This window comes from Leptonotus elevatus, chromosome 1, assembly GCF_054856555.1.
Source record: "Leptonotus elevatus isolate MCC_2025b chromosome 1, RoL_Lele_1.0, whole genome shotgun sequence".
Taxonomy (NCBI): domain Eukaryota; kingdom Metazoa; phylum Chordata; class Actinopteri; order Syngnathiformes; family Syngnathidae; genus Leptonotus; species Leptonotus elevatus.
The window spans coordinates 36820827-36834223 of record NC_141239.1 but is presented as its reverse complement, the minus strand read 5'-3'; the positions used below and the strand labels follow the sequence as shown (position 1 = coordinate 36834223).

Genomic DNA, 13397 nt, shown 5'->3' with positions numbered 1-13397 from the left:
GTTTAAATCATACTGAACACCACTTTATACAGCTCACCTTTGGTCCAATTATAAGAAAGGAAGTTTGCTAAGGCTGCAGGTGGCCTACAATGACGCTTTAATAAGCCAAGATGGACCAGCGCAAGTGAGCTGTTTGTCACAGCCGTAATAAATGTATTACAAGCCACTTTGTGAAAGCTTATATACAGTTTTATTTGTTGCTTGAATAGGGCAGTGAATGAAATTGTGTTGTCTCTGACTGATATTAAGTGTAGTGCTGTACGGTATCAGTCTAGGATGTGGAGACATTGATATGACTGTCTGATAACTATATAACCGTCCCCTGTATTTTTACCCTAATGTTTTGTATAGTTTTATTGTGTGTATTTATTTCCTAATCTTTCTACAAATGTGTTATTTTTGTAATACAAAATAATTGTTCAATTATTAGTGTATTTTATTATTGTGTGTTAGTTTCTAACAGTTATGTATTTTCCATATTATTACATATAGCCATAATATGTTATCCTTTGTGTGTGTGCGTGCGTGCGTGCGTGCGTGCGTGCGTGCGTGTGTGTGTGTGTGTTTTAGTTTTGTATTTTGGTAGCATGGTGAGAAAGTGAAAATTGTATTGAGTTGTACAGGAGTATAATAATCAAGGATAAGGATAGTTGAAAGTCACATGTTCTGCAGCTACTAACCTTGTGAAAGTCATAAGTCCTTACAGTAGCTGAAGGCATAAGCACTAAGCATCCATCCATCCATCCATTTTCTCAACCGCTTATTCCTCACAAGGGTCGCGGGGGTGCCGGAGCCTATCCCAGCCGGCTTCGGGCAGTAGGTGGAATACACCCTGAACTGGTTGCCAGCCAATGCAGGAAGCACTAAGCAGTTGTCATTAAATTCATCCATTCTCTGTCGCCGCTTATCCTCACAGGTCCTGGGCGTGCCATAGCCTTTCCTTTTACTGTTACTCATCTTTTATTCCAATAAGGACAAAAATACAGTCTGTTCACATTGAAAATATCAGTCTGTACAAGTAGAAAAATATTTTATTGAATTATTTCCATATTTGTACAGCATGTTCTCACAATTTAGGCCTTTCACAATTTGTTGAAAATGGTATTATGAACCACTGTTCCCTTTATTGTGCATTGGGAAAAAAGGCAGTACAGTACAATTGAGTTAGCGAACTATAAAACATACTATTTTGGCAGAAAATCATTTACAAGAACATTCAAATGTGATGTAATTTCATTTATTCACATATGAGGTGGTTCTTAATTATTATGAAATCATCCCAGAAAGAATCACAGGTAAAGCGGAGTACACACATGTTCAGGGCAAGTCTTCCCTTCCTGCAATCAATGGCGGTGAAGGCCCGATTGTCAGACGGTTCCAAAGAATTATCCTAAGCAATTATCCTACGGTGTGGTATGGGTTAAGAATGTTTCCTTCCCGATCTGCCCAGGACCAGCCAATGTACTGTAAATGAGCTGTTATCTGGTTGAAATTAATAACAGCAAATCCTTACATTTTAAGACTCAGTTAAAATGTTAAAAATCAGAGTGTATGAGTACCCGCTAAGGCTACCTTATAGAATATGACAGTACTGTCCACAACTCACATTCATTGCATCTGTGGATTCTTGTGACTGGTGCCTTCCACTTGAGTCCCTTCTTGCTCCCACACCGGCCGAGGACTCTCCTCCCTCAGGGTGCACTTTTCTGTCTGCTATTTTAAACTCCACCGAGGCAAAAGATGAAAGGCTGCCATTTTTGTTGGTCCATGTTTTGGATGTGTCAATCACCGGCGACACCCTGAAGCCTCTCCCTTTCACGTTGTGTGTGTTCTTGTCCCAGCTTCTGTTGCTAGTGTCATCCGGGAAAGGGTCTGAGTCGCTTCCATGAGGCATGGTGAAGTAGCTGCACCTTGGGGGTTGAGGCTTAGCCAGTTCTTCCAGTTCAGATGAGGATATAGCTGCAAGGAGGGTGTGCTGTCTTAATGTGTGAGTCTGGGACTCCTCGCTAGAGTTCCCTGTGTCTTCAGAGTTGCTATCCAAATCCCTGTACATGCCCTCAGAAACAGGCGGTGAATTTCTTATCAGATGGTTTTCCTTAAGCAACCATCGACCTTGGTCAATCAAGACCCCGTCACTGGGTTCTGGGTCCTGTTCTGCTTTGGGGGCTGGGTCATTGTCTACCTTTTTGCAGCAAGACAAAGCCTCCCTCAAGCCTTTGGTAAGCGAGGCACCTGAAGAGAAACTCCCACCTTCGGATATTTTGGAGGTAGCCCATTTCAGATTATTTCTTTCAGTCAAGCCTTCTGGCGGTCTCTCTGAAGTTTCTTCATTACTCTCGGAAGTGATGGCCACAGAGTCTTGGCTTTGATATCTACCGCTTTCCACACTTTCTGGTGTGTAGTCTGATAAATCTGAGGTGATTGGGCTCTGGAGGCATTTCAAACCATACGTGCAATCTCTTTGGCTTTCTGGGTTTAGTGTTTTCTTAATTTCTGTGATTTGAGCATGGTCCGGCTCTATCCTAATGTTGCCGTGATTGTCGTATGTAAATATAAGTGAGGAAGACTGCAGTGCAGAGTTTACAAAGTCCAGGAGTTCTTGTGATATTTCCACCGGGTGGCTGAGGCTGTTACTTTGGTCCTGAGGGCAGATCCCTGTCTCATTTTCATGAGCGGTATCCTCCTCAAAGCGCTCATCAGACAAATACTCAACTGGTGATTCAATGCCATGTTCTGTGTTTGAATGATGACAGGACGCCTTCTGTGGGCTTTTAGAAGTGGTCTCAATCGGGACACTAGCTGTAACTTCTACCTCTGGATTTGCTTCTTGGGAACATCCCTCATTCAAGTCCTCAACACCATCATCTTCACTCTCTGCTTCAGTTGGTGTCCCATTTGGCTTCTCAACTTCCTTTCCAGAGTCTTCCTGAGAACAGATGTCATCCTCACCCAGATTTTCTGTCTGTTCTGTCAGATTGTCTTGTTCCTCATCTACAATAGCATCACCATAACCCTTTTCAATGCTGTGCCCACTTAAAACCTGATCTCCTTTGTTTTCCAGGTTTTCCTCAATGTCATCCTTTTCCTTATCTTGATCTTCTATATTATCTTCTTTTTTGTTGACCACTTCTTCAACTTTCTCACTGAGGACACTTGCTGAACTCTCTACCTCTGGATTTGGTTCTTGAAAACACCCTGAGTCATCTTCATTCTCTGTTTCAGTTGGTGTACCACTTGGCTTCTCCACTTCCTCTCCAGAACTTTCTTTGAGACAAGTGTCCTCTTCTTCCTCCTCCAGCTTCTCGGTCTGTGCAATTAGATCTACATGTTCCTTGTCGGTAGTATGTTCAGTTACAACAACAATACCTTCCTCATTGTTAGCTTCACTTAGGACCTCTGTTCTTTCCAGTTGTGTATTTTCCTCAATTTCACGTTTGTCCTTTTCATTTTCAGTATCTTCCCCCTTGCCATCCACTTCTTCAATGATTCCTATTCCCTCATCGTGGGGATGTGCTGTACCAGCTAACTCTGTTTTTGTTTCTTGGAAACAGCCCAAGTCACCTTCACTCTCTGCTTCAGCTAGTGTCTGACCAGGCATCCCCACTTGGTCTACTAATGCTTCCTCTTGACTAGTTTCCTGAGTGTCCGTCTCACCCTCCTCCTGCTCCTCTTGCTCTTCAAGATCGACTTTTTCCTTATCTTTAGTAGGTTCAGGTATGTCTACATCATCATCATTAAACTTCTCATTATTGTCCACTGTTCCTTTCTCTTGCACGTTCTCCTCAATGTTATCTTTGTCATCAGTTTCTCTTACTTTATCTTCAATAGAATATTCTTTATCCATTTCTTCACTTGCCTCATCAGGGAGACTTACTTTACCTTGTACCTTTGGATTTGGTTCTTGCGAACACCCCAAGTTGTCATCACTTTCTGGTACTTTACTTTGTATCCGGCTTGGCTTATCCACTTTGTCTACAGACTCTTCTTCTGGAGTCATTTCTCGAGTGTCCTCCTCATCAGTTTCCAGCCCCTCTGTCTGTTCTATTAGATCTACTTGTTGCTTATCTGTAGAAGGTTCAGGTATGTCTACATCATCATTCCCCTTCCCCTTGTTGTCTTCACTTAAGACCTCTGTTCCTTCCTCTCCCATGTTTTCCTCAATGCTATCATCCTTCTTTCTCTCATCAGGGTCACTTGCTGTTCCTTCTACTTCTGTGTTTTGTTCTAGGGAATATCCTAAATTGTCTTCAGTTTCCACTTCAGTTTGTGTCTGACCAGCCACTTTGTCTACAGATTCTTCCTCTGGACAATTTTCTTGATTACCCTTCTCATCCTCCTCCAATTTCTCTGTCTGTTTGACCAGATTACGTTCTATTTTCTCACCCATAATATGTTCATATATGTCTACATTACCCATTTCAATGTTGACCTCATTTAAGACCCCTGTTCCTTCCATATTTTCCTCAATGCCATGTTCATCATCCTGCTTCTTGTTGTCCACTTTTTCAATGCCCTCATCAAGTTCATTTGCTTCTACTTCTGGATTTGGTTCTTGGTAACATCCTAAATTGTCTTCATTTTCTGCTTCATCTTTTATCCTGACAGTCTTCTTCACTTGTTCTACAAAGTCTTTTTCTGGACTAGTTTCTTGAGTATTCTCATTCTCTTCCAGCTTCTCTGGCCGTTCTAATAGATCGACTTGTTCCTCATCTGTAGTAGGTTCATGTATGTATGCATTACCCTCCTTGCTGTTGTCATCACTTAAGATCTCTGTTCCTTCGGCTTCCACGTTTTTGTCAATGTAATCTTTGTCGTCCTTTTCGTCTTTTATATTATCCTTTTTCTCTTCTTTGTCCACTTCTTTATCCCTCTCAACATGCTCCCTCGCTCCTTCCTCCTCAACGTATTCATCTTTAGCCTTCTCTTTCGTGATTTTCTCTGTTCCACTGACCTCATCTTTTTCCACCCCATGTCCCTCATTACCTTTACTCAAATCTGTGTCTGTGCCATCCTTTTGTGCTTCTTTGTGTTCATCTATTATTTCATTCCCTGCCTTCTCAACTACCTCGCCTTTTTCCTCACTGTCCTTGTTTGCCATCCCTTCCTTGCCAGGTTCTTCTTCTTGCACCTCTTCATTAAACACTGCTGCCTCCTTTGCGTCATGTTCACTTCCTTTCTGTTTCATCACCCCTTCATCCATTGCTTCCTTTGACTGCTCAATGGGATCCTCTGCACCCTTTATATTTCCTTCATGCACTTGGAGCTCCCCTTTGTCTACCGGCAATACTTTTGTTTCTTTAATGTCACAGTCGGTTTGCTTAGCAGGTTCCTCTACCATTTCTCCAGCCCATGATGAGCCATCATCTTTATAATTTGTGTTATCATGAATGCAAGCATCATCATAGCATTGTTTTAAGTCTGTGTCCTGCACAACCTGCTCCATATCATCTGATTCTGAGGAGTTTCGTTCAGGCTTTACAACAGTGCAATCTTCTTCGGGAACCTGTTGAAGTGTTGAGGAAATCTCCATCCTAAGGTCACACGGCATATTCAGCTCCTTCATTAGCTGGTCAACAATTACACCCTGGATCCAAACTGAATCTTGTGTGTCTTGAAATTTGGGAATGAGTGATCCTGTCGCCAGCTCTTCCCTCCAAGTTTGGAAATCCATCCAGCTTTTCATGAACTGGGGTGACGTTCCGCTGTGCAAATCAGTCAGACTCGCCCGTTGCTTATCCTGGTCCTCGATGGCAGAAATGTTCTGCAAAAACTTCAAGAGGAGCATGGCTTCTGAGGTATTTTCTGAATCAGTGCTGTCACCTGTTAGACCATCTCTCAGAGCCATTACTGACAAGAATGACAGGAAGGCTTTGCAAGAGGAGCCAAACACCGAAGCCACCTGAAAGGAAAAGTCAATAGGACTGCTTGATTGGTCAGATGTCATTCGCATTGACTGAATTGACAAACAAAGTTCCTGCAAGACCGGCTTCAGTTTTTCTTTGGGGCTTAAAATGTTTATTTGAGATGACGGTGATTCATTGTTTGACATAGAAGAGTTTTTTGACCGTACACAAGCCTGATGGTGGGTGGGTTCAACATTTGGCATTGAAACATCTGTCGTTTTCTGTTCTTTGAGCCAGAGGGGGATCGAGAGACAAGAAGCTATCACCCTCAAAGTATCAGGGGGAGTCTGACAGTAATCTTCTTTATCAATCTGGGTTTCCTTCTTTTCTTCAGTTTCTGAATCACAACCAATCTGAAATAAAACCTTTGGTGGTGGTTCTGGTCCGTCTGAGGTTACCATGTACACCACTGGGTCTGGAATGGCATCCTCCAACCAGTTCTCAACATACTGGTGGATTTCAGAGAGGGATCGGTTGAGAGAAATCTTTGAAACACTTTGTTGAGCCAAATCTGAGGATGAAAGCTTGTTGTCGGTCATGGCTATGTACTTGCTGCTTGTCTTTTTTCTTGATGATTTTTTTAGCTTCAAAAGATCTGACACATTCTTCTTCATGGGAGGCCTGACAGTTGGGGTATCTACATTGTGGCCATTATACTTGGCAGCTGCTTTATTAATGTTTTTTTCCCTGGTTGAGGTTCTAAGTAATGTTTCTGATTCCCTTCCTCGTCTGCCGGAAGCATGTGTGTGCACTAACTTTGGGTTTGGACCACTTTTAGCACTTTCTGTTGAACTGAGGCTATTTTTTCCAGCATTGGCATTTCTATTGAGCTTGTCCGCTGATGACCGTGTATGCTTTATATTCATTAATCTTGACTGGGAGCTCTTTTTTGTCTTTTTCGGTATTGGAGTTGGGGGGTTTTCCTCACTTTTGGCTTCATTCTTTGATACTGAAGATGAGCTGTTTGCCACCTGGAGTGTTGGGGACATTGGCTCTGATGACAGTGACAACATTTCCTCTTTCTGTCTTTGGAGTGAATCAGCAGTAGGCTGCTGCAAGCTAAAGTCAATGTCATTACTAGATGAATAGGGCCCTGAGGCTGTGGACTGGTGGCTTTGTGGCACTGGAGAAGAACGATGCAAAGATGTATCTGCACCCTCATTTGCAAGGTAATTGTTGTAGCAGCCCTGACTCTCATAAATACGCATCACAGTCTCTCGAACCTCGATCCCATCATTTTCTATCTTGAGGACCTCGGCTACTCCTGAGGATTTCAGGAGGGACGTGTTACCTTCCAGAACAGTTTTCCGAGGCTTTGGGACCGGTTGGCTACTGCTGCTGTGTCTGACCCTGCAGTATCCCTCCATTGTGTCTCCTTCAGTAGTCCTTTCCAAATATGAATAATGGCCCAGGCTGCTCCCTTGGACCCCGGACTCTGTCAGCACCTTCACACTCTCAAAAGACGCCTCCTTCTTTACACAATGAGGGCCTGGAGTTGGGGCTCGCCTGAACTTTTTTTTTGCTTCCCTCTCATTATTAAAGCTGACCTCCCCTCCAGTTGCTAGAGGCTGGTTTTCCTCTTTTGCCTCATCTTCATGTATCTCAGAGGGTCCTTTAGCAATGTAGATGTTTGAATCAGGTGAAATGTTGCCTGACTCTGTGACTGAGGCACAAAGTGTTCTCCTCCTAAGGCTGGAGCGGCTAACAGTGGTAGTCCAGTGGAGCATCTCCTCCTCTTTGATGGTAAGACGCACTTTCATCTCTACAGTCATGCTGCCATCTTGGTTCACCCTGAAAGATTTCTCAATGTCGTCGTCCTGAGGCAAGATGCAGGTGTCGCGCTGGTGAGTCCCTGTTCTGGATCCACACATCCCTAAGCATGTCGAGTTCAGTTCTGGTGATTTCGTGTGACTGTTTGCACTTTCCTTCCAAGACTTGTTGATCTGGTTGATGATATACTGCTCGGATGACAGAGAAAAATTCCTGGAGCATCTTCCACTGGAGACTGGTCTGTGGTTGTCTTTTGAGACACAAAGAAGATCATTACTACTGGTGGTAAGGTCATTATATTCAGTTATATAAGATTGTAAGCCAAATTGTTACCGAAGCTCCAATTTAAAACAGGAGTACAGTATTATGTGAAATCAACTTTTTGATAAATGGTATTGTATATGAATAGTTGTCTCTCTGGAGTGCATACTCTCCCATTGGGTGTGAATTTCTCTGGTTTGTAGCTCCAACACACAGTTATGTACAGTGGACATAATTTACATAATGTTTTAAATTTAAATTTTTCCCGCCCATGACATGATCCCATAGGCTGGGCGAAGATTCCTGAGTAGGGGTGTGCGGTGTAAACGGTATATTAAATATAACGTGTGAATTTCCCCAAAGATTTCCGCGAGACAAGAAACAGGGTGTTTAAAGTCTAATGTCCGTTCTTAATCCTTGGGGTGTTTTGACAAAAGCACGTCACAGTCCTCTTCTTAATTAAGACACCAAGGAGATATTTTTCATTATTGGGAAAAAGATACATTAAATGTATTCTTTAACATGTCTTCATTACAAATGTGAAACTAAGGGCTCTGATTAGTTAAGAATGAGATTAGCATGTGGCTTTAAACAACAAGACATACAATGAGACTTAGCCTTGAAGACAACTGTGACTGTACAACAGTGTTTTGACCTTAGTTTCTGCAGTTAAACACTTAAAGTTTTTTCATGACCAACATGACTGACTGAACACTTACGAACTTGATGCTGCACCACGGACGGTTGCCCTGTTTCCATGAACATTGCCTGGACCGCCTGGCTTGTCCTTTGGAAACTGTGATTGCTGAGCCTGTAAGGCTCATTGCCTGCTGCCACGAGGAATCCAGAGCACAAGATTAGAGCAGCCAGACCTCCGATCTGCAAGAGAAGGAAATATGTTTTAGGACGTAGCACTAACAGCCACTGTTGTGACAATGCAAGTCAGTACAAGAATAGTGACTATACAGTACTGACATACTCAGGCTGTAATCCTCTGGTGCTCTGGCAGAATTGGTTTCGACCAGGCTTGGTGTTTTTTAATGAAAATGGCAACCAGGGGATTTATACGTTTGCGTACTTGGCGAACTTGTTGTTTTGGGGAAGTTGGGAACATTGATTGTTCAGGAATCATAAGTCTAAGATAACGGCTTCTGATTGGTGCTTATTTGGTTGAATTTCCGAAGAGTTTGTCAAAATATGAGCTCTGGAATTTGTTCAATAAGACTGCTTCAAACCAAAATGGCCGACTTACTGTTTAATTTCAGGGATCGGTCTGACACTTTTGTTTTCCTCAAATGCATTGATTCTCAACGAGTGGGTCAGTATCCAAAAGTGGGGCATGGATCGTGGACAGCTAGAAAAAAAATTACACTCATTTGTACTGATTTGATGTTGATTTTTTTCTCCCTGGTACAGTACAGGAGCATACCAAGTTCCCCATGGAACATAATAGGTAAGCGACAGGAAACGTTATTCACATGTGCTCTAGTCATTAGTTTCCTCTGTAAACCAATACAATGCCACTTGTGTGGCTAGTGGATGTCATTGCTAGCATTATGCTTTTGGTGGTATGTCGTCCTCATTTGAAAGGCCCTTTAAACATATACGTATAATCATATCGTGATAATATTGTATCATAATGTTTGGATTATGTTACATCCCTACTTGTAACGTATTGTTGATCAATATTTCTAGGGGTTGTCTTTTTCTCATGTTGTCAAAATGTGGACAGCTTGAGGCGGTAAGTTTAAATACTAATTCGAATTGAACCATGAAATGTATGTGTCCATTCATGCATCAAACACCTGTTGTGAATGTTGCAGTTCAGCTCCATGTTGGAGAACTGCAAGTTGTGGAAAAAATACAGAAACATTGAACAATCATGCATTCATATGTATAGTGAAGGTCAATTTAAGTTAAAATATTGGTGAATTTTGAAGACCCAAAAAGACTATTTATTAGTTGGAAGAATAAAAATAAACGATTCCAAGAAGGCTTTAACATTGTCTGGTGCTCGGGCCACAGCCCATCAAGCATTAACTTCTAAATGAATCAAGTACTCACTCTTCTTCCATCGATAGAGTAGAGTTTGAGCACTGGAAACTGCAGAATCTGCGAGAGGTAGTCCAGTAAAGCATCAAAGGTGGGTGCTGTCCTTTTCTGCAGCACAATTGTGCGTCTCACGTTGGGATCCTTATTCTTGATGACCACCAGCCTCCTCGGCGTCCTGATGGCCATTCGCTCTGGAACCTTCACCGGCCTGCCGCTGCTATTGTCCCCCCTCCCAAAGGAGCTGAATTGGAGTCCCTGGTGCCTCCTCTGGCTTGCACTGTAGGCTTTGGGCGTGTTCCAGGGCACCTGCCGTCGGTTTACCTCCTCCAAGTTGAGTGGCTTGACTCGCTTCTGGTCGGAGCACAAATAGGATCCCCCGTCCTGTAAATCCTCCAATCCCTTCACTAGGTGGGTCCCTCGGGGTGTGGTGATAGTCCGCACACCAAAGGGCAGAGGCACTTTTTTGGAAAGGGCGTCCAGGAGGGCGTCAAAGGTCTTGAAGGTTCGGGCATTGATGACTACGCGGTGGCCGCCGAACGTACGATCGCCACTTTTGTAGAAGCACAAACGCTTTGGCACTGACGGGTCGGTCATCGGCTGTACTGATCGGGAGGGTTGCGTAGGCCCGCTGGCTGGGGAACCTGCCTGGATGGGCTTCTCCTGGGTGGGTGTGTTGCTCATGTTGAGTGGCTATGGAGAAGACACAAAGGGGGAAGTTGTTGAAATGTATAATGCACTCAGATAATGGGAAGAGAAAGTAGCAAGTTATTACTATTACATTAGAGGGAGGGAGCGAGAGAGGGGGGAGATTTGTTTGTTTGTTTGTTTGTTTGTTTGTTTTTTTACAATAGATGTACTTTTGGATGTAACAGCTGCTACCAAAATGTCTTATGTTAACTAGGCACCAAATAGGCTTTGCTCTGGACTACTTTTTTTTTACCATTAGGTTGTCTTTATAAGTTGTTGCACCCCTCCCTTTGCTCAGTTGCTCAAATAAAATAAAATTAAATTAAATGAAAATGAAACTACTGTTGTGCTGTATCAGAAGATTCAACATTGATGCTATCACACAGTTAATTAATTTAACGACGAATGTAGTATTGGCGTTTGCATTAGGAGCAATATGGTGACATAGAAGTACAAACTGCTTGACAAAAAAAGGCATTTGTTGTCAAATGCCATTTTTTTATATATATAGTTTTGCCTAAATGAGCCCTTAGGCACCGTGATGTCATTTTCTGTCGACACCAAGTGGCAAAATGGCCGCTCGTGACATGTTGAAAAATGTGTCAATTTGTCTGCTTCATATTCCACAAATGCAATATTAATCAAAATACTATGTTCAGACGAGTGGGGGCGCTTAAAACATGTTACTGTGATTTTTTCCCCCCATATGACTTCCCCTTTAAATATGCTTCTGTTCACTTTTATTTACCTTTTAAAATCAGCAAGTTTGCATTTAATATTTAGAACTGTTAATTGTCAAACATTTTTTTACGTACAACATTTGAATTGTGTCATTATTTAAGTATATTTTCCTATATTTAAGCACAGTGATCATGTTAAAACAGCATGATATTGCAGTGGCTTATAGTATTAATATCTAATATACCTTTTCGGAATAAAACCTCTGTTGCATTTTTCTCAATAATTACCTATTACACTGCTCTATTTTTATTTATTTATTTTTCCCCACCCAGTGTATATACAAGTGTGTGTGGGTGTGGGTGCGTGTGTGTGTGTGTGTGTGTGTGTGTGTGTGTGTGTGTGTGTGTGTGTGTGTGTGTGTGTGTGTGTGTGTGTGTGTGGGTGTGTGTGTGTGTGTGTGTGTGTGGGGGGGGTGTGTGTGTGTGTGTGTGTGTGTGTGCGCATTAAAATTGGGAGCAGGTGAACCGGAGCAGAGGGAAATGATATCCCCACGCTCCGATCCACCCGCCTCCCAGGCATGTCAGTGAGTGTATGTGGTGCATTAAAAAAAAAAAATAGGGGGGGGGGGGGGGACACGGACCGCAGCATTGCTCTATACTGCGGTCCCCAACCGATGGCACCCCCCCCCCCAGTTACACTGCTCTATTTTAATGTTGGTCATTATAGTGGTAGTTGGAGAGCCAAGTACTTTTTGAGGTGGTACTTCGTGTAAATAGTCAGAGAACTACTGCTCTGTAGTGTTTTATGGTCCCAGGTGAGGTAGTGACCAAACCATCTGACTTGTGGATGAGGGACTGGACAGCCAATTGTAGGGGCACATACAGACAAATAATTATTGGCATTCACAACAATGGGTAATTGAGATACATGTTGCGGAATGTGGAAAGAAGTAGGAGTACCCAGAGAAAACCCACATGGTGGTGGTGCGGATCAGTGGCAGAATGGTCATCTTGTAACCCAGAGGTTGTGGGTTTGATCCCATGCCATTGTGACTATGTCGAAGTATTCTTGCGCAAGATACTGAACCTTCTGATGCTGCGTCATCAGTAGGTGAATGAGTAGTTGAATGTAAAGCGCTTTGAGGATCTTGTAAGGTGGAAAAGCGGTAAGCGCTATATACCACACAAGTACGAAGAGGACACGAGCCGAGATTCACAAAGAATTGGCTGTTAGGCAGACGTGTTAGCCACTTTTCAACCATGATGCTGGAACTTTCATAAACAAGTTAAATAAAAAAAATACTGTAGATCAAAATTATATCCTGACTTATTTTTATTTTATTTTGTAGGATACCGCTACTTTGACCAATACAACAAGCCTCAACATATGGATGCCAATTTGTACAAAAGAGGCCTCTAGATACTACAGGAAATCTGCAAATGCAAGGATCTTACCTTATTTCTTACATTGTGGCCAATTTAAAAAGAGTGTCCAGTCCTTGTCCAAGCTACAGAGAAAGCCTCTCAGCCTTGTGTGTGTGTGTGCGTGTGTGCTAGGGCTATTTTAAGACTGCAGTACTGTGGCCAATTTGCTTAATCTTTGCTCAGCATTTCACCATAGGGCAACACAAAAAAATTTAATACTGCAATGTAAAAAGTCATTGTCCGACACATATACCAGTTTTGGCAGGAGTGTGATAATGTCAGTACCAAATTATGTAACTCCATTAAAATGAAAGAAAACTAGTCTCCAGTCTCATTAGCCACAAATATCTGCAGTAAAGTAAAGTTGTGGACAATTTGCAATGTGAACATTATTCTCAGCTCAAACAAGGTTATCAAGGAATCCACTCGCTTGCACAGGAGACAGCAGCAGTGACTGGAGCAGTTACCATTGACAAGTAGGCTGCATAATCAGATTGAAGATTTCTCGGGCCTAATGGGGATTAGCTGGAAGATTTTGCGCACGAGCATGAGTTAGAATAAAGTTACAGCACGGCCTAAAAGCAGGTGATGAATGGGTCACCGGTATTTATAAGAAATG

The 13397-nt window shown here is 42.6% G+C and overlaps 1 protein-coding gene across 1 annotated transcript; it reads right to left on the bottom strand.

The window, feature by feature from the left end:
* Positions 1 to 1013: 1013 nt before the first annotated feature.
* Positions 1014 to 12869, bottom strand: LOC147181900 (uncharacterized). The gene is made up of 4 exons (XM_086096215.1): positions 12809 to 12869; positions 9999 to 10676; positions 8654 to 8813; positions 1014 to 7923 (listed from the first exon to the last, which is right to left on the bottom strand). Exons 2-4 carry the CDS (start codon positions 10665 to 10667, stop codon positions 1574 to 1576), a joined length of 7179 nt encoding a protein of 2392 aa, XP_085952341.1. The 5' UTR covers positions 10668 to 10676; positions 12809 to 12869; the 3' UTR covers positions 1014 to 1573.
* Positions 12870 to 13397: the final 528 nt, after the last annotated feature.